The sequence below is a fragment of the Thamnophis sirtalis genome, unplaced genomic scaffold (assembly GCF_051295495.1).
Source record: "Thamnophis sirtalis isolate CommonGarterSnake01/CBP01778 unplaced genomic scaffold, rThaSir2_p1.2 scaffold_4, whole genome shotgun sequence".
In the NCBI taxonomy this organism is placed as follows: Eukaryota; Metazoa; Chordata; class Lepidosauria; order Squamata; family Natricidae; genus Thamnophis; species Thamnophis sirtalis.
This window is the reverse complement of record NW_028261384.1, coordinates 7,493,660-7,515,374: the sequence shown is the minus strand read 5'-3', so window position 1 is coordinate 7,515,374 and position 21,715 is coordinate 7,493,660. Positions and strand designations below refer to the sequence as shown.

At 42.6% G+C, this 21,715-nt stretch overlaps 1 protein-coding gene across 1 annotated transcript in view; it reads right to left on the bottom strand.

Moving 5' to 3' along the window:
- Positions 1-1,009: 1,009 nt before the first annotated feature.
- LOC106539887 (solute carrier family 22 member 13) overlaps positions 1,010-21,715 on the bottom strand; it is a 33,943-nt gene continuing 13,237 nt past the window's right edge. The window contains exons 3-10 of the mRNA XM_087712429.1: positions 20,665-20,819; positions 18,868-19,036; positions 16,648-16,768; positions 12,278-12,372; positions 9,408-9,622; positions 7,952-8,060; positions 4,272-4,481; positions 1,010-2,320 (exon numbers count right to left, since the gene is read on the bottom strand). Of these exons, the coding sequence (XP_087568555.1) occupies positions 2,224-2,320; positions 4,272-4,481; positions 7,952-8,060; positions 9,408-9,622; positions 12,278-12,372; positions 16,648-16,768; positions 18,868-19,036; positions 20,665-20,819 (1,171 nt within the window). The 3' untranslated portion in view covers positions 1,010-2,223. The remainder of the gene's footprint in view (positions 2,321-4,271; positions 4,482-7,951; positions 8,061-9,407; positions 9,623-12,277; positions 12,373-16,647; positions 16,769-18,867; positions 19,037-20,664; positions 20,820-21,715) is intronic.

Here is a 21,715-nt window from a genome sequence, read left to right as displayed (position 1 = left end):
CCACCGTGTAATCCTGATCCCGTAGCTGGTTGACAAGTTCTTGGAAACCTCACTGTGGTGGATGCACAGTCATAGTAGTGAAAGTTATGTCAATAATATGTTCATGGGGACAACTCAATAAAAGATAAGGTCCATCCAGACCGAGCAGGAAGCTTGTAAGAGCTTTCTGTGGCTTCCTCAGTTGTCCTTATATTGCCAATGGTGTCCTTTAGGATTCATCTTACATTATAGATGTCCTACTGGCTAATGATTCACAGATGACCATCAACGCATTTGATGGTACACTTATATTTTTATTATTGTCACCACCACTAAAACAAAAAACCAAGAAAGACACACAACCTCTGAGCAATTCCCTTTATTGTTCCTCATCCATAGGCAGAAACCTTGCCATACTAAAGCAATTGTGCTTGCATCATTAAAGACATTCTCTGAGAACCTGACTGTCTCAACTAAACTATATACATTTTGGTGTTTCTTGGTCCTACGTCCCACTATGAATGTCCCATTCAACAGCATCCCCCAACTCATTCTTGTCCATCTGCTGTCTTAAATGACAGCTACTGGTCACTTAAACGACAGCTATTGATCATTTACTGATCTCTAGAGAGAATCTCCCTGAAGATGGGCTCCAGCACGAGTCGGAATGTTCGGAAGACAAAACCTCTCGTTCCGGTGACCAGCCCAGATTGGATCTGCAACGTTATCCTGGGACAGTTATATTCGCCTTCATTTGTGAACTACTGATCATGTTTAACTTCCCATGGGGTGTTTTATGCAGGTTGCTCCCTTAATTTGAGACAACCAATTTTTCTGTATTGTTTTGATATTTCTGTCCTAAGATAATTCTCCTCCTCCTCCTCCTCCTCCTCTTCCTCCTCCTCCTCCTCCTCCACCACCACCTCCACCAAACCTGCATTTCTTAGCTTCATTTTTGTTCGCACTCACCATCCATTTTTCTTTTTAAAGAAATGTTTTTTTTCCCTCCATAGCAAAACATAGTAAAATGTTTTGATGTTCTTTTTTATTGGTGACATTCAGATAGAAGAGACTCAAAGAACTTCCAGAAGTTTGGATATGACAAACTTGAAGAAGGACAATGGAAGAATACAAACAATCTTTCTCTTTTAAAAACAAAAGAGAGGGACACAGAAAGCAAAATGCTAATCTGAAAGGGTGATCATTTAGATTGGAAACATCTGGAGAAGAATGAGCAACATGAAAACTCCTGGCCCCATTTCAGAATGGGAGGCCCTCACCTGCAATTTCCCTAAAAAAAAGGGGGGGGGAGAAAACTCCCTCTGCAATTTCTGCCTATTTGGTTTCATGGGGTGCAGATTTTAAAGGTAAAGTAGGAATATCCCATGCCAAAGCACCAGGTTTAATCGCCAAAATAGAAAATCCAAGAGAATTGCTGGCTGTGTTGTGATAGATTTACACCTGGTTTATTTTTTTTCCCCCTCTGCTTTGCATGTTGTTACAGAACTAACCCATGAAAGATAAACTAGTGTTTAAACTGATTTCCTTTTTTTTTTGAAAAAAACAAAACCCTAACAATTCTAACTTTAAAAAGTACTTTAAACAAAACCACTGAGTTGGCAATTACAGCAAGAATAGAATAATTCTTATTAACAAGAGAAGTCCCGTTGAAAGTAAGTTAAAAGCCCCTTTGAAAGTAAGTAAGAAGTCCCATTGAAAGCACTCAATGTAGGAGAGGAGAAGGAGAGAGGAAGGGGAAGTAGAGAAGAGGCTGACAGAGGGAAGAAAGGAAGTAGGGAGGAGGAGAGAGGGAGGAAAAAAAGCGATGGAGTAGGGTATAAATATGGTGGATGGAGAGCATAAGAGCCGATGATAGTCTTTGGGGGGGGTTGATGGTAAGATGAATTGACATAACATTGAATAATATAAAATAGTGTTGGTTATGTAATGGTTGTATGTGCGGTTCTTTGTATGGAAATTTAAAAAAATAAAAACTAAAAAAAAATAAAGTATACATTATGATAAACCATGGTTTCTTGATTAAACAGTGGCTGACTTTATCCATCACTTTACGACCTGGATTGCAGCAAGTCAAATCACATGAACTGTGTTATGTTGTAGCTTAAAATGTTCTCTCTAACGAAGCCCACCAACGTTTGCCTTCTCTGCTCACACAGTACAGAGAAATCTACCAATTTTTCTCCAGTCTGTGTCCTTGACAGGCTGACTCAATCCGTCATTGACTTAGAAATGGGTGGTTGTTATCCTTTCACTAAGGCAACTGTCTTTATTTGGTTTTGCGCATCCATTTTCCACGCTGTCATTGGTTTTCTTGCCCTTCCTAAAAATGAGAAAAGTTAAAGACAGATTTCATTATACACAGTACAGGTAGTCCTCGGCTTATAACGGTTCATTTAGTGACCGTTCAAAGTTACAACGGTACTGAAAAAAGTGACTTACGGCCACTTCCCACACAACCATTGTAGCATCCCCCTGGCCACCTGTTCAAAATTCAGAAGCATGGCCATTGACTCACATTTATGACAGTTGCAGTATCCTGGTGGGGGTCACACGATCCCCTCTTGCCACTTCCTGACAAGCAAAGTCAATGGGGAAGCTGGATTCATTTAACAATTGCCTTGTTCATTTAACTCCTGCAGTGATTCACTTAACAACCGTGGCAAGAAAAGTCATAAAATGGACCAAAACCCACTTAATAAATGTCTCACCCAGCAACAGAAATTCTGAACCCAATTATGGTCATAAGACGAGGACAACCCACACAATGGGAAAGGGGTACATAATCCACAATATTCTGCTCAAAATAATGTTACGGGATTTAAATACTTTAACCTGGGCTTCCTAAAAACTTTTAACAAGTCATCCTCAACTTCCCACCATTTATTTAACGACTGTTTGAAGTCCCAACAGGACTGAAAAAAGTGAGCAACAGCCACTCCTCACACAACTGTGATGGTATCCCTAAAGCCACGTAATCAAAATGTACACACTTCGCAAAGCCAGCATTACAATTGTTGCTGCTTCCGTGTTTTATGTAATTACATTTTGCCATATTTTTTTTCAGCCGGCTTCCAACAAGCGAAGTCAATGGAGGAAAGTGGATTCCGTTAATGACCAGAAGATTCATTTAACAACTGTGGCAAAAAGGTCATAACTTTGTGTGCAATTCACTTAAGAAGTACCTTACTTAGCGGCAGAAATTCTGAACCCATTCTAGTCATATGCCAAGGGGCTACATATGCTCATCATATGTAAACCCACTGCTAATTTTTAAGGCACAACTTGTATCCATCGCCTGAAAGCTAAATGTGTAAATTTCTCCCTGAAAAGTAGGAAGATGCGCCAGCTTTTTCTCTGATGCTGCAATCATCATGTGTGTGGTGTCGATTCAGACTTTGTTGTGACCCTGTACTGAAGGTGCAGAGTTTACACAGTGACCGTTTTTGACTGACATTATGATGAAAGCATCAATGCCGCGGACACCACCGGATGCGAAATTGGTGTGACCGAATTGAGTCGCTTAATCCCTGCGTGCATTGTGCCGGCTGAAGGTGGCACCCTCTGATGGGCATAGCCTGGGCTTTTTGCAAAGGAGAAACTCTGAAGATCTCTTTCAAGTCAAACTTCCACTCATTTGGACTCCTTAATGCTCCCTGAACTTGGCTGGGTCTTTTTTTGCAGACATTTTATTACCCAAACTGGTAACATCATCAGTGCTAGTAAGGAATGGTGATGATCAGAGGTGGGTTGTTCCCAGATTGGGCAAACTGGTAGTGATGGCGGCAGGAGGCTCCACCCACCTGCCCAGATATTTCTGTGAACACACAGAAGCTTCTGCACACTTGCGCAAACCAGTAGTTAAAAATAATAGAAACCCACCTCTGGTGATGATATTACCTAGTTTGGGTAATGAAATGTCTGCAAGAGAACAAAGAGAGCACCAGGGACTCCAGCCCAGGTTTCTTTCTCCTGGATCAGACACAGTGGTAGGATTCACACATTTTTACTACTGGTTTGGTGGGCGTAGGTTGGTGGGCATGGCAGGGGAAGGATACTGCAAAATCCCCATTCCCTCCCGATCAACTGGGACTCAGGAGGCAGAGAATAGATGGGGGCGTGGCCAGCCAGAGGTGGTATTTACCGGTTCTCCGAACTACTCGAAATTTCTGCTACCGGTTCTCCAGAACTGGCCAGAACCTGCTGAAATACCACCTCCGATCAGAAGGTATAAAGTAATCAAGCAAACACCAGACTTTCCCCACGGAGCTTACCTTGATTTGCGGGTCAGGTCATCCACACAATCGGGAAGCTCCTTGCCGAGTGTTTCGGGAAGAAGGAGAGTAAAGACCCCGCCAACGACAGCTGCACTTCCGAAGACACCCACGGGCAGAGAGGTGCTATATTTCTCCAGGAGGTCCACCAGTGGGGAGATGATTCCAGCTACTCTGGCGGTCATCTGACATACTCCGAGTCCAGTCTGCCTGGGGTGGAAGCAAAAGAGAGGAGGGATGGAACCAAGGAAAGTGGAAGTGGTTTCGTCCAACAGGATGGACGTTGTTTTGCTGGGTTTCCCGGAGACTTTGATTTTGGGCCAAGTCCCTCTCTCCCAGCCCAGCCCACCTCACAGGGTCGTTGTTGTACGGAAACCAAGAGGAGGAGGAGGGTGTGTTGAATGTTTTCTCTACCTTGAGTTATTTGTAAAAATAATAAAGGCAGGATATAAAGGAATACAGGTGTTCCTTCAGCTACAACAGTTCATTTAGTGAATATTTGAAGTTAGAGCGTCATTGAAAAAAGTGACTTATGACCTTTTTCCCCACACCGCCATTGTAACATCCCAGTGGTCATGTGATCCGCATTCAGACTCCTGGTAATCGCCTCCTATTTATGACGGCTGCAGTGTCCCGGGCTCACGCGATCCCCTTTTGCAACTTTATGACCAGCAAAATCAATGGAAAAGTCAGATTCACTTAACAACGGTGTTACTAATTTGACACCTGCGGTGATTCGCTTAACAACTGTGGCCGCAAAGTTCGTAAAAGGGGGCAGAAGGGACTTAACAAATGTCTCACTTAACAACTTTGGGCTCAATTGTGGTCATAAGTCGAGACCGCCTGTAAAAACAGCCAGTGGGAAAACTTTCACAACAGTGCAATGATTTGCAGTTTTGACAGGTAGGTAAACTCCCCCTACTTTCTATTCCTACTTCCCCCAAACTTTGAGTAGCTGGTAACTCAAACAGTAGCTGACAATCCCAATTGGGAGGAAGGGTCTGTGCCAGGAATCACAAAGAGGGTTTGCCATCACTCTTCGGATTAATTTGGACTAATGCTGATTTTTAAAAAAAACCCAGTAGGAAAAGCCAAATGATTTGTCTGTCCAAAGAACCCTGCAGGATCAGGCCCAGAGAGTGGGGAAGGGAGGGGGAGGGAGATGCCTGTATGTCAATCAGCAGGTCAAGAAACACACAATTCAGGGATTACAGAAGAACGACTATTATTGTGGTAGGACAGGGGTCTCCAACCTTGGCAACTTTAAGCCCGGAGGATTTCAACTCCCGGAATTCCCCAGCCAGCAAGGTAGGAGAATTCTGGCAGAAATGTGGAAAGGCTGTTCCAATTTTCCCCCCTGTGCCTCTTGGAGCTGAAATAATTGGGGTTGTTGTTGTGCTACTTGGAAGATCAGATAGGAAGCACAGCTCTACAAAGGTTTCATTAAAAAGTATCTTGCGAGTCCGAAAAAAAACAAACTTCTGCTTTTTAATCTGCCTATTTCCTTTGGCTGCCCCTTTGTTTCCCAGGGTTATTCTCCTTGCATACCATTTACACTTTCTCATGCTTTCAGCTTTCCCAGACCCAAATAATTATTTCACCTCTCCCCCCACCACCCCACCCCCTAATCTAGGCCAGAGATAATTCTTTCGGCTCTTGAGCAGCCTACGCTGATCAGTAGCATCTGGGGCAGTTTGGCCAAATTATACCCTCCGTGTCAAGGTCAGTGAATCACACCATCTTGAGCAAAGTTGGCTCTTCAATTTTAACCAGAATGGAGCTTTGAAGGGACCTTGGAGGTCTTCTAGTTCAACCCCCCCTGCTCAAGCAGGAGACCCTACACCTTATACTTCAGATAAGTGGCTGTCCAATCTCTTTTTTAACACACACACACACCCAGTGACCCACAACTCCTGAAGGCAAGATCTTCCACTGGTTAATTGTTCTCACTGTTAGAAAGTTTCTCCTTAATCCTAATTTGCTTCTCTCCTTGATTAATTCCCATCCGTTCTTTCTTGTCCTGCCTTCAGGCGCTTTGGAGAATAAATTGCCCCACTTTTCTTTGTGGCAGCCCCTCAAATACTGGAATACTGCTACCATGTCCCCCTCCCCAGTTGTTTTTTACTCTAGACTAGTCAAACTCAACACCTGCAGCTGCTCTTCATATCTTTTAATCTCCAGGCGTTTCATCATCCTGGTTGCTTTTCCCTGCACTTTTTCCAAAGCCTCACCATCTTCTTTTTTTTTTGTGATGTGGTGACCAAAACTAGATGCTGTGTTCCAGGTATGGTCTTAAGAAGGAGGGAAATGATCTAACCCTAGACTATTTAAATTAAAATAATTTAATCCTGAAAAGATTAAAGATAGCAATAGCAATAGCAGTTAGACTTATATACTGCTTCATAGGGCTTTCAGCCCTCTCTAAGCGGTTTACAGAGTCAGCATATTGCCCCCAACAACAATCCGGGTCCTCATTTTACCCACCTCGGAAGGATGGAAGGCTGAGTCAACCCTGAGCCGGTGAGATTTGAACCGCTGAACTGCTGAACTAGCAGTCAGCTGAAGTGGCCTGCAGTGCTGCACTCTACCCACTGCGCCACCTCGGCTCTTAGAGACCATCTTAAAGGGGTTTGGGCAAGAGATGAAGAAATTGGTCCATGTGAAGAAAGCACCATAGAACCGTGTTTATTACTGGTGGAAGAAAACAACGTTCATGGAACATAAAAGCATGGAATGTAGAATCATGTAGAACAGAAGGGGCTTCAGAGGTCTTCTAGTCTAACCCCCTCCTGCTCAAGGCAGGAGAGCTTGTACTACCTCAGACAAATGGTTGCCCAGTCTCTTCTTGAAAACTTCCAGTGATGGAACTCCAGGAGGTCAGCTGTTCCATTGATTAATTGTTCCCATTGTTCCCAAATGTCTCCTTAATTCCAAACTGGGTCTCTCTCTAACTCATTGCCCCTCGGGGGCTTTGGGTCCCCACTTTTCAGTCCCTACTTTTCTGGGATAGCCTCTCAACTACCGGAAGACAGTTATCATTTCACCCCTAATTCTTCTCTTTTACAGACTAGTTTCAAGACCACATGATGTGATAGTACTTCATTGTAATGCCTTGGTAAGGCCACCCTTGGAATGCTGCATCCAGTTTTGATTGCCATGATTAAAAAAAAAACATGTTGAGATCCTAGAAAGAGTGCAGAGAAGAGCAACAGATAATTAGGGGGCTGGAGGCTAAACCACATGATGAATAATTAAGGGAACTGGGAATGTCTAATCGAACAAAGAAAAAACTTAAGGGGAGACGTGATAGCAGTCTTCCAATATTTGAGGGGCTGCCACAAAGAAGAGGGGGGGCTAATCTCTTTTCCAAGGCATCTGAAGGCAGGACAAGAAGCAATGGATGGAAACTAATCAAGGAGAGAAGCAACCTAGAACTAGGGAGAAAATCCCCAACAGTGGGAACAATTAATCAGTGGAACGACTTGCCTCCAGAAATTATAAATGCTCCAACACTGGAAGTTTTTAAGATGAGTTTGGACAGCCATTTTGTCTGAAATGATAAGGTCTCCTGCTCAAGCAGGGGGTTGGACTAGAAGACCTCCAAGGCCCCTTCCAACTCTGTTGTTGTTTTATACTTAAGACATTTTTAAACTTTGCTTGTGGTTGTTAAGTAGCCTCACCGGATAATAGTGGGGAACAGCTCTGCAGAATATACATAGGATGTTGAAAACGATGCTGCCATTGTAAACTTTCCAAGGACAGCCAGCAATGTGGTTACCACAGGTAAATCTGGAGAGAGAAACCGGAGATGAAGAGACAGAAAATCCGAAATAAAAGCGATCGCAACAAAACATTCTGAATTTAAGAGGCCCCTGAAACCCTTTTTTTCTTCCTATATTTACTAGTAGATATGACCCATAAGGGATTGGCTACAAATACAGGTAGTTCTTGACTTAGCCAGTTTTAAAGGGACTATTTGAAGTTGCAAAGAGCATTGAAAAAAGTGACTTATGACTGTTTTACAGACTTACCACCGTTAGAGATCAAAATTGACCATGCAGGTCATGGTCATCTGATCAAAATTCAGGTGCTTGGCAACTGGCTTGTACTTATGACGGTTTCACTGTCCCAAGGTCACGTGATTATCTTTTGTGACTCTCCCAGTCATCTTTTGACAAGCGAAGTCAATGGGGGGGAGGGGGAAAGCCATATTTGCTTCACGACCGCAAGATTAATTTAACAACTACACTTATTTGCTTAAGAGCCGTGGCAAAAAATATATAAGACGGGGTGAGACTCACTTAACAACTTTCTCCCTTGGGCAACATAAATTTTGGGCTCCGTTTTGGTTGACTACCTGTATCTCTATTTAACAGTATTTCAAATTAACAGAGTTGGAAGGGACCTTGTAGGTCATCTAGTCCAACCCCTCGCCCTACACCATTTCTGACAGATAGCAGTCCAGTCTCCTCTTGAAAGCCTCCAGGGATGAAGCTCCCACAACTTCCGAAGGCAACTTCTGTTCCATTGGTTGATTGGCTTCATTGTCAGAAAATTTCTCCTTATTTCCAGGTTGAATCTAACCCCTTGTTCAGTTTCCATCCATTATTTCTCGTCTGGCCTTCAGGTGCTTTGGAAAATAACTTGATCCCCTCCTCTCTGTGGCAGCCCCTCAACATTGCTATCATGTCTACCCTGGTCCTTTGGGCTCAGCTACGTTTAGGTAAAGGTAAAAGTTCCCCTTGCATATACGTGGTACGTTCCTGACTCTAGGGGGGCGGTGCTCATCTCCGTTTCAAAGCCGAAGAGCCAGCGCTGTCCGAAGACGTCTCCGTGGTCATGTGGCTGGCATGACTAAATGCCGAAAGTGCACGGAACGCTGTTTCCTTCCCACCAAAGGTGGTTCCTATTTTTCTACTTGCATTTTTTACGTGCTTTCGAACTGCTAGGTTGGCAGAAGCTGGGACAAGTCACGGGAGCTCACTCCATTACGTGGTGCTAGGGATTCGAACCGCCGAACTGCCGACCTTCTGATTGACAAGCTCAACGTCTGAGCCACTTTCTGAGCATCCCTTTCCAACAATTCCAGCTGAGCAAAATGTGGGCACCCCTGGACATTCTTAATTGAAAGCACACCTTTGGGGACAGCGATGATCAGAAGGGAAAAGGTCCCCCCAAGGAGGAGGCAGAGTGATTGGCACTTCTTCCTTCCAAAACGCTGCATCAGGAAGACGGAAAGGATCCGGGCGGGGATTTCAACGGCCCCGAAGATGACCTGAGTCAGGTAGATATTCAGGCCGAAGCTGCCAACGTTCAGGCTTAATCCATAGTAGGCCAAGCTATTGACAAACCTAGGAGAAGGAAGGAATGGAAGAAGGAAGAAGGAGGGAGGGGAGAAAGAGAGAGAGGAACAAAAGAAAGGAAGGGTGGAAGAAATGAGAGGGGAAAGAAAGGGAAGGGGGAAGAAAAGGAAGGAGAAAAAGGAGTGAGAAAGAAAAGGAAGGAAGGAGTAATGGAGGGGCGGGAGAAAGAGAGAGAAGAATAAAAGGAATGGTGGAAAAAATGAAGGGGAAGAAGAAAAGGAAGGAGAGGAAGGCAGACAGGAAGGGAGGAAGGTGAAAAAGAAAGAGAAAGAAAGAAAGAAAAAGAGAAAGGAAGAAAGGAGAAAAAGCAAGAAAGAGGAAGGAACGAAGGAGGGAAGGAAAAATTTAAACCATTAAACCATTAAAAGGAAAATGCACAACGTAAAGTTGTTAAATGCTACATTTTCTTTTCCTATTTTGCAAATCAATGCTATTTTTTAAAGGATATATGAAAAATGTGAAGGAGAGGCATTTAAATAGCTATAAACATAATCCTCGACTTACAATGATTCATTTAGCAACTGTTTGAAATTACGACCATGCTGAAAAAAAGAGACTTATGACTTTTCCTCCTCGCACTTATGGCTATTGTAGCATTTCTGGGGTCACTTAGTCACAGTTCAAGCACTGGTATGTATTTATCACATTTACAGTGTCCTTGAATTACGTGAATGCAACCATCCCAGCCAGCTTCCAACAAGAAAAGTCAATAGGGGAAGCCAGGTTCACTTAATGACCACATGATTCACTGAAAGATTGCAGTGATTAACTTAACAACTGCAGCAAAAAGTCCGTAAAATCAGGTTCATTCATTCATTCAACAACTGCATCGCTTAACGATAGATATTCCAGTTTCAGTTGTGGCAGCCCCAAACTGAGAACTACTGAGGCTTGATAAGCAAATCTCTCTTACTCTTTCTCTAAATCTACTTTCACCTTAAATTTATGTCAATAAAATAAAATATTTGTAGTTTAGGGTTAATATGAGGGGTCCTTGATGCTCTCTGAGTTGGTTGTTTTCTTGCAGATATTTCATGACCCAACTAGGTAGCATCATTAGTGCTAGGAGTATTTGCAGAGTAGAAACCATGCCAACAAAAAGGCTACGGTTTTCCCAGTTGCAATGGATGGCTGTGAAGGTTGGACCATAAGGAAGGCTGAGCGCCAAAGAACGGAGGCCTTTGAACTCTGGTGCTGGAGAAGAAGACTCCTGCATTGAGTCCCTTGGACTGCAAGGCCATCCAACCGGTCAGTCCTAGAGGAGGTCAACCCTGACTGCTCTTTAGAAGACTTGAGGAAACTCTTGATACTTTGGCCACCTAACGAGAAGGAAAGACTCACTGGAGAAGACCCTCATGCTAGGAACGATGGAGGGCAAAAGAAGAAGAAGGGGATTGCAGAGAAGGAGGTGGCTGGATGGAGTCACTGAAGCAGTAGGCGTGAGCTTGAATGGACTCCAGAGGATGGTAGAGGGCAGGAAGGCCTGGAGGAACGTTGTCCATGGGGTCATGATGGGTCAGACATGACTTTGCAACTAACAACAACAAGAGGGGGGGGGAGGAAGAGGAGGACTGTGGGGTCCTTAATGCTCTCAGAGCGTGGTTGTTTCTTTGTAAACATTTTTTTAACCTAAATTAAATAACATTATCCCCATTCCTTACTAGCACTGATGACATTACCTAATTTGGGTAATGAAATGTCTGCAAGAAAACAGCCAAGTTCAGAGAGCACCAAGCCCCCCCTCCCTTCAAATGCATTTGCTTCTCCTGCCCGAAAGCAATGGTAGCTAGAAATACTGAAACAGGATACTGATTCCTGGGAAATCCAGGAATTTGATAAAGGTATAGAGAGAGCTGACTTTGGGGGAAGTCAGCGGGAGGCTTTAAGGAAGGTGATAGGAGCATCCCTAAACACCAAGGTCAGAGGTGGGTTCCTACCGGTTTGGCAGAACTGGTAGTGATTTGGCAGCCTGGGTCGCTGGAACCGGCAGAGACCCAGGCCTGCCACACTCCCGAACCGGTTCTCCCACGGGGCCGCCATCTTGATTTTTGGTTCTGTGCATGCACAGAACAATTGTAATTGCACAAATTTAATTTTTTCTCTCTTTTATTTTAACATTTTGTGCATGCGCAGACCTGTTTTTATGCGTGCGGAGCATTTTATGCATGCACCGAACTAGCAGTAATGCCGGGAGAAACCCACCCATGCCCAGGATGGTTTTCAGTTTTTTAATTATTTCACCCTACAGCAATAATATAGCATTTCTGGAATTCTTGCAATGTCCGTTTTCTTGATTTGGGCAACATCAAAGGGACGGTACCAGCCTCTCTGAGAATGTCTCTTCCTCATTTTACATTAAACAAAATCGTGGGATTATTTTGAGTTCGTTTTTCACACCGCCTTCTGCTTCTGACCGGGTGTTTTCTCTTATCCTTGTTTCTGCTTAACAACCCTTTGATACCTTCTCCAAGGTCACTTTAAATTCTTTTATTGAATGGGAATCGTGCCCATGGGCATCATTAGCCCCTTTAGATTAAACATTTTTCCCCCATGAAGGTGAATCTTCCGAACCCCTTTTGAGTTGGAAATTGTTACTTTCATCAAAGCCTTTGACTCCATCTAGGATAGACACAACATACTTACCAGATGAGAGAAATTATCAGGGTCATCTTTGCTAATTGGGGGTTTCTAATGAGATCCAAAACCGTTGAAGAGTTGGGTTTTTGTTTAGGTGTTAGCTTTATTAAAAAGATGAGAAATTGGAAGAATAAAAGTGAGAAGGAGAATAGTATAGCCTTTATTATCATTGTACATCATATATACCACAAAATTGGTTGAGAGTTTTCCCTTTCTATATAGGCTATAGGTTCCCCTCCTATATGTTAGTTACTTATCCAGATGTGTTAAACTACAACTAAGAATAGAATAGAATAACAGAGTTGGAAGGGAGCTTGGAGGTTTTCTAGTCCAACCCCCTGCTTAGGCCACTACACCACTTCAGACAAATGGCCATCCAACATCTTCTTTGAAACTTCCAGTGTTGGAGCATTCGTGACCCGTCAAAAGCGCGGACGGCAAAAGCGCGATCGACAAAATCGCGCCTTTGACGTCATCACAGCGCGACGAAAAAGATCGAAAAATTCAAATAAAAATTAATAAAAATTAAATTAAAGCAAGCCGATTCACATAAAGGTAAGGGTTAGGGTTAGGGTTAGGGTTAGGGTTAGGTTAAGGGTTAGGGTTAGCTTTAGAGCGTTAGCGTTAGCGTTAGGGTTAGGATAAGGGTTAGCGTTAGGTTTTTCGTTACTTTAACGGTTAGGTTTTGGGTTAGGTTTAGGGTTAGGTTAAGGGTTAGGTTTAGGGTTAGGTTTAGGGTTAGGTTTGGGGGGCTTAGGGTAAGGTTTTCGCTTTATTTTTACAATTTTTCGATCTTTTTCGTCGCGCTGTGATGACGTCACAGCGCGCTTTTGTCGAGCGCGATTTTGTCCTACGCGCTTTTGTGGTGGAACCGGAGCATTCACAACTTCTGGAAGCAAATTGCTCCACTGATTAATTGTTCTGTCAGGAAATTTCTCCTCAATTCTAAGTTGCTTCCCTCCTTGATTAGTTTCCACCCATTGCTTCTTGTCCTACCTTCAGGTGCTTTGGAGAATAGTTTGACTCCCTCTTCTTTGGGGCAACCTCTGAGATATTGGAAGACTGCTATCATGTCTCCCCTGGTCCTTCTCTTCATTAAACTAGACATATCCAGTTCCTGCAACCATTCCTCAGATGGTTTAGCCTCCAGTCCCCTAATCACTTTTGTTGCTCTTCTCTGCACTCTTTCTAGAGTCTCCGCATCGTTTTTACATTGTGGTAACCAAAACTGAATGCTGTATTCCAAATGTGGCCTTACCAAGGCCTTATAAAGTGATATTAACACTTCTCATGATCTTAATTCTATCCCTCTGTTGATGCAGCCTAGAACTGTGTTGGCTTTTTTGGCAGCTGCTGCACACGGCTGGCTCCTATTTAAATGGCTGTCCACTAGGACTCCAAGATCCCTCTCACAGTTACTACTGTTGAGCAAGGTACCAACTATACTTTACCTGTGCATTTCGTTTTTCTTGCCTAAAGGATAGTCCTCGAATTACAGTAGTTAATTTAGTGACCATTCAAAGATACAACAGCACTGAAAAGAGTGACTTGTGGGTGTTTTTCACACTTATGATCATTGTAGTATCTCCATGGTCACATTATCAAAATTCAGCTGCTTGGCAACTCATATTTATGACGGGAGTAATGTCCCGGAGTCACGTGATCTCCTTTTGCGACCTTCTCACAAGCAAAAGTTCATGGGGAAGCCAGATTCTCTTAACAACTGTATTACTAACTTAATTATTGCAGCAATTCACTTAACAACTGGGGAAAGAAAGGTCGTAAAATGGGCCAGAATTCACCACATATACATCTGGGGAACCCAGAGTGAGATGGAGCCCATTAAATGGTTGATTTGAGCTGATGATAATATAATCAAAAAAATTCTGGGATGTGCAGATATGGATAGTTTAACCCTACAGATTAAAAGAAAATAAGATTCAGATTATTTTACAACATGGGATCTATTCTACAAATCATTAAGTGACAGATAATGAGGTAAGAGGAATGGAATTAGGTAAAATATGGTCTACATGAGAAAGAAAAACAGATGAGTAAATATTTTGATGGTTGTATAATAGAAACTATAATGGAAGACAGTATATGTTGTAAAGATGATTGATATTATTGCAGATTTGTTTATACATTATCGCTTTTGTGGATAGATAGATAGAGAGAGACAGACAAACATAGATGATAGATAGAAAGATAGAAAGATAGATAGATAGAGAGAGAGAGAGAGAGAGAGAGAGAGAGAGAGAGAGAGAGAGAGAGAGAGAGAGAGAGAGAGAGAGAGAGAGAGAGAGAGAGAGAGAGAGAGAGAGAGAGAGAGATGTTTGTATTTTAACACTTTGGACACCTGGAGAACCCACCGTTGAACATAGAAATGCAATGCATGGTATAAAACAAAAAAAATATTTTTAAAAAAATTAAAAATGGTTGATTTGAATTTGTATTGTTGCCCAGAGGAAGTTCTTCTTGTTGTTGTTGTTTACCAGTATTTATTTATTTATTTATATTTTTCTACATTGGGTTTTTTGTTGTCTGTAATTGCTGTGGGTGAGTAAGCAACTATGTAAATTCTCTAAAATAAATAAATAAAAACAAATGAGAAGCAAAATGCCTCCTCAAAGAAATTTTTTTAAAAAGTCCAATTGCCTTTTTAAAAAAAGCAAAGAGCATCTTCGAGGCAACCAATACTTGGATAGCTTAGTGGGACCAAGAGGAAGGACCTTCTCGGTGATGGCCCCTTCTCCGTGGAACAATATCCCTGCAGAGATAAGACCTCCTTCCGAAAGACCCCAAAGTCTTGGTTTGACCAACAGGGTTAGTAACCTCAGGATGCTATGGAGCTCATTGAGTTGTTGACCTGGTTGTGTATGGAGATTCTCAGTCATCCAGATCACGGATGTCCCAAAGGACCTTTTTTTTCCCCACGAGGCACCTGGACTTTCTGATTTGTCTTTGAAGACATTTTGCTTTTCATCCAAGAAGCTTCTTCAGCTCTGTTGATCTGAAAGTTATCACCAGGGAGGTGGGTTTTGTTCAGGGATTTTATTTCTGTAAGCCTCCTGGAGTCACTGTGAATGAGTTGGCTGGCCATACGAAATTTCTTACCGTGTTTCCTTGAAAATAAGATGGGGTCTTATTTTCTTTTGACCTCCAAAGTATGGCCTCAGGAGCGAACAGGTGTGTTGCGCTGTCACAGCAGTGCAACACAGCAACCATGAGGTGACCATGCTCATGAGCAGTCACACAACCCCCCCCCCTCCAGCCGGGCAGAGCGCCGTTCACCGACCTAGCGGTATCCCAAAGGCGCCAAGCCATATGAGCACCTGTCCCCGTCCCCCCCGGCTCCTGCGGCTTAGCGCCTTCAGGATACCGCTAGGTCGTGAGTAGTTGCTCTGCCTGGCTGGTGGGGGCGGGGTGTCCAAGGGGCTTATTTTCAGGGGAGGACTTATATTTTTGCCCTCCCCAAAAATCTGGCATGGCCTTATTTTCAGGACATGTCATATTTTGGGGGAAACACAGTAATAAATAAATACATAAGATATATATATATATATATATATATATATATATATATATATATATATATATGTGTGTGTGTGTGTGTGTGTGTGTGTGTGTGTGTGTGTGTGTGTGTGTGTGTGTGTGTGTGTGTGTGTGTGTGTGTGTGTATCTTATTATATATATATATCTTATTAGTTTTTGGGTTCGATTCCCAAAAACTTGGGTATGGCTAGCTGATGAGAGCTAAATAGCTTGAAATAGATCTATACTAGTCTCCCTTTATTTATTTATCAGCATAAATATAACATATATATATATATATATATATATATATATATATATATATATATATATATATATATATATATATATATATATATATATATATTTATGTATGTATGTATGTATGTATATGTATGTATGTATGTATATACATGTATATGTATATGTATATGTATATGTATATGTGTGTGTGTGTATATATATATATATATATATATATATATATATATATATATATATATATATATATATATATATATATATATATATATATATATATATATATATATATATATATATATATATATATAATGCAGAAGGTGCTTGTGCAATGCATGTCTGAGAGGGACTAGAATCTTAGGATTAATGGAAACTTTGAAGATCTTCTAGTCCAACCCTCTGACCAAGGGAGGTGTCTTCATTATTTCCTGGACAAATGGTTGTCCAGTCTCTTCTTAAAACAATCTCCTCATCTAACAATTTCTTCATTCCCAAGTTGTTCCCAACCACATTTGATTTTTGACCTGACTTAGCGATCTCTGCCATAACAAACTTTACGGGAGCAGAAAACCGAAACTTACCTGCTCTAAGAGATTCGGAGGGATGGTTCTCTTGTTCACCAAAGCTGCTTTCTGGAGAAGCTTTTTAGCATCCTCTATTTTGCCTTTCATCACGAGCCACCGGGCAGACTCAGGAAGGACCCTGAAAAATATAGGGATGGCAAGCAAGCAAACCATTTCAAATTTGGAAGGATGGCATCCCTATCAAATGGAACAAAATGTCTCTCAAACTGGAGGACAACCATTTCATTCTTTTTCTTATGCGCCCACATGCACTACATGTAACACAAAAGGCAGCGCTTGGCTGTGCTTGCTGCCACCTTGAGTCTTTTGATTGACACTCCACTTTTTCCAAAAGGGCTTTGCTAAAAATAATAAATTGTGGTTGTTTGTTTTACATGAAATTGATTTTAATTAACAGTTGTTTACCTATCTCCTGAGTTGCTTTTCTTCTTTTCCTTTCTTCTTTTCTCTCTCTCTCTCTTTCTATATCTATCTATCTATCTATCTATCTATCTATCTATCTATCTATCTATCTATCTATCTATCTCTATCTATATCTCTATATCTCTATATCTCTATATCTCTATATCTCTATCTATCTATCTATCTATCTATCTATCTATCTATCATATCTATCATATCTATCTATCTATCTATCTATCTATCTATCTATCTATCTATCTATCTATACATACATACATACATACATACATACATACATACATACATACATACATACATACATACATACAAATATACATCAGAGGTGGGTTCCTGCCTGTTCGCACCAGTTCGCTGGAACCGGTTCGTCAAATCTACCGAACCGGTTAGAAGAGGTTCCACCAGTGGACCCGGAAAGCAGGCCACACCTACAGAAGAGGTTCCAAAATTTTTTGAAACCCACCACTGACACACACACACACACACAACACAAACACACACACACACACAGACTCACACAGAGAAAGAGAAAGAGAAAGGAAGGAAGAAAGAAAGAAAGAAAAAGTGAGAGAGAGATGAAAGAAAAAAAGGAAAAAGGGACAGAGAGACAAAAGGAAGGAAGGAAGGAAAGAGAGAGAGAGAGAGAGAGAGAGAGAGAGAGAGAGAGAGAGAGAGAGAGAGAGAGAGAGAGAGAGAGAGAGAGAGAGAGAGAACACATGGCCGGCAAGCCACTTCCACAAAGGAGGCCACACCGACAGAGTAGGTTTGAAAATTTTTTGAAACCCACCACTGATACACACACACATACACACATACACACACACACACACACACACACACACAGGAAGTCCTAGTTCAACAACCGCAATTAGACCTGGAGTTTTGATTGTAAGTCGTTGTGGCCATTATGCAGGTCATCACATTGCTTGACTCAATTGTACAACCATTTTTACAGTGATTGTATAGTGAGTTACCATCTTTATGCAAATCATGCAGTCATTAAGCATAACCGAGTGGTCTTTAAGCAAACCCAGCATATCCCATGGCTGTTTTTTTTTAAAATTGTTTTCTGCTGGAAAAAGGCAAAAGGCTTTGCAAATCACAGCTGTAAATCTGAACCAGGTGCCTCAAATGTGACGGTGAGAATGAAGGAGCTGAATGCCGCAATTGTAACTTTGAAGATGGGTTGCAAGTAATTTTTTTGAATCCGTCATAATTTCAAACGGATGTTAAGTGACTGGTCATTAAGCAAAGAATATATGTCACTACAGGTACTCCTCGACTTACGATGGTTTGTTTAGGGTTAGGTTTGTTTGTTTAGCGACTGTTCAAAGTTACAATAATACTGAAAAAAGTATTCATACATTGATAGTCAGGACCGTTGCAGCAGCATCCCCGAGGTCACAGGATCGCTTGGCAACTGACTCATATTTATGACGGTTGCAGGGTCAGGGGTCAAGCGATCTCCTTTTTTGCTACCTTCTGACCAGCAAATTCAATGGGGAAGCAGTATTCACTTAACAACAGTGTTACTAATTAAACAACTGCAGTGATTCACTTTACAACTGTGGCAAGAAAGGTCGTAAAATGAGGTGAAACTCACTTAACAAATGTCTCACTTAGCAACAGAAATTTGGGGCTCCATTGTAGTTATAAGGACTGCCTGTATATCTATAATATTTGCACAACGCCCAATGCCTGGAAGATATTTAGTGCCGTAGTAAAAATCCATTTATCCATCCAATCAAATCCTGAAAGGAGATGACAGCTGAGGTGCTCCTTGAACCCAGAACTCACCATATGTAGAAAAAGAAAACAAAAATCGGGGCAGAACCAGCAATCTGAAGATGCCGCCAGTCCTGGAGGCCATACGCTAAGCCTGCCAGGATCATCTGTCCCAAAGCGAAAGTCACATGGGTGGTGATGATGGCGTGTGGACGATAGGCAATGCCAACCCACTCGGTGCCTGCAAAGAAAAGTTGAATCAGAAGGGGGGGGGGAACCAATGGCCAGTTTGCTATTCCCCCCCACCCCCATCTTGGTGCGGCCTGCAAATTTGATGAGTTCCCCTTCTCTCTCTTTTATATAAATTGTTTTAAGATTTGGTATACCCCAGTGAAGGCTAACCTTTTACGTCAGTACATGCTGACCTGCGCACCAGAAATGGCACGCAAAACCATCCCGCGAGGTATGTGCGGCCTCACTGTCGCGCACCTGGGAGCACTGAAACCCAGAAGATCAGTGTTCCATCACGCATGCGCGTGCTAGGACCCAAACTTCCAGTTTCCGGCGCATGCACACACCCGACAAACATCTGGCTGTTCTGCATGCATGCACAAGAAAGCTGGGAGATTGGGTACCGGCGCACGCATGCGCAATTGAATGCTGTTCTTCTGGGTTTCAGCACACACACACACACACGCACACAAAGGACACCTACCCAGCGCATGTCCGCCCAAGGAACACGGAAGAGGAGCCAGTGAGGCTGCACATCCCGCGCAGAACAGCCCTACAGGCCACTTCCGGCATGTGTCTCATAGATTTGCCAACATGGGTATAACCAAATCATCAACATCAGCTTTATCATCAAAGACAGTAGCAATATCAGACTTATATATTGCGTCACAGTGCTTTACAGCCCTCTTAAGCAGTTTACAGAGTTGGCCTATTTCCCCCACCAGCAATCTTCATTTTACCGAGGGACGGAAGGCTGAGTCAGTCTTGAGCCAGACAGGATCGAACTGAGGGTAGTCGGCAGAGTCAGCTTGCAATGCTGCATTCTAACACTGCGCCATCAGGGCTCTACAAAAGCTACGCGTGGCTTGTTTAAGTAAAACACTGCTTAGCATAATGTGCCAATGCTGTTAAAATACTTCTGGTGAACTGCAAGTGAGCAGGTGGTCAAATGTATATTATTGATTTATTATCCATTAAGCAAATTTATATAGTCACCCAACACACATTTAAATGATTCTGGGCGGCTTACAACATTAAAAAAATATCTGCCATATAATTTAAAAAACCAAGAATTACACACACACACACACACACACACACACACACACACACACACACACACACACACACACACACACACACCGTTGGGAGCAACAGCATGATCAAATCAGCCACTTGACTAATCCGTTCTTGGAAGGACAGAAGGCTAAATCAAACTTGGTCAGGATACCGTTATCAAATAGATAATCAAGAATGTAAGGGAGCTATGATTTATTGGGGGGGAAAATAATACTAATCGTAATTGAACGTATACTGTTCAACGAAAGTGAGGCATTTAGTTATACCAGATGAAAAATCTGTGATGGCAAATGTTATTCGAGAATATGGATGTTAAAACACCTGTAACCAAACGACATGTTGTATGTGATGATGCTTTTTTGTTGTTGTTTTTTTTAAATTGTTGTATGTATGTGTTGTCTGTGTAATAAAAATAAAAATAAAATGAAAAAAATTGGTCAGGATCGAACTCCTGGCAGCGGGCAGTGAATTAGCCTGCAATACCGCATTCCAACCACTGCGCCACCAGGGCTCTTCCATTCGCTGAACACAAATGCATATCCCAGGGTTACGTCTTACACAGAGCTGTGCTGCTTATGGTGATCCCAGAGAGAGCTGCTCCCAGCAGAAACCGCAGTCCACAGTAGAGGTAGAAACTGGGGGCAAAGGCGACCGCAACTCCCGCGGCGCCTTCCAAGAACAAAGACAACAAGGCGATGGGCCGTCGGCCGTACCTGAAGGAGAAGAAAAGGGTGTTATGTTTGCCATTATCGGAGGCCCCTCCCTTACAACCATCCATTCAGCAACTGTTCGAAGTTACATTAGCGTTGAAAAGAAGCGACTTGCAACCCTTTTGGCACATCCAATCACAGCATCCCTACAGTCACGTGATCAAAATTCAGATGCTTGGCCACCAACAGGTACAGATAGTCCTCGACTTACAACCCACAACTGAGCCCAACGTTTAGGTCGCTAAGTGAGAAAAGCGAGTTTTGCCGCCGCTTTGTAACTTTTCTTGCCACGTTTCTTAACGTGAATCCCTGCAGTTGTTAAGTTAGTCAGACGGTTGTTAAGTGAATCTGGCTTTCCCCCATTGACTTTGCTTGTCAGGAGGGGATCCCATGACCCTGGGGCATTGTGACCGTCATAAATATGAAACAGCTGTCAAGCATCCGAAGGCAACTCAAGTGACCACCGGAATGTTGCAAAGGGCAATGAGTGTTAAAAATAGCCATAAGCCACTTTTTCCAGTGCCGTTGTAATTTTGAATGGTCACTAAACGAACTGTTGTAAATCGAGGACTACCTGTATTTACAATGGTTGCACCGCCTTTTGCAATTTTTTGCATGCTGAGCCGGCAGTAGTGCCAGTAGCAACCCACTTCCAGGGCAAGACTTCCTTAACAAATGTCTCACTTAGCAACAGAAATTTGGGGCTCAGCTGTGGTTATAAGTTCACAACTTCAGTTCCATGCCTGGACCAGGGGTGGGATCCTAACAGTTTAACAAGCGCTGCGCGTGCACTTCCGTTTGAGCGTGCACCTGAGATGCCTGGCGTGCGTGCACAGTTGATAGGAAGAGAGAAATTTACTTGGCCACACCGATCAGCTGGGCTAAAAAGCAAGGGAATG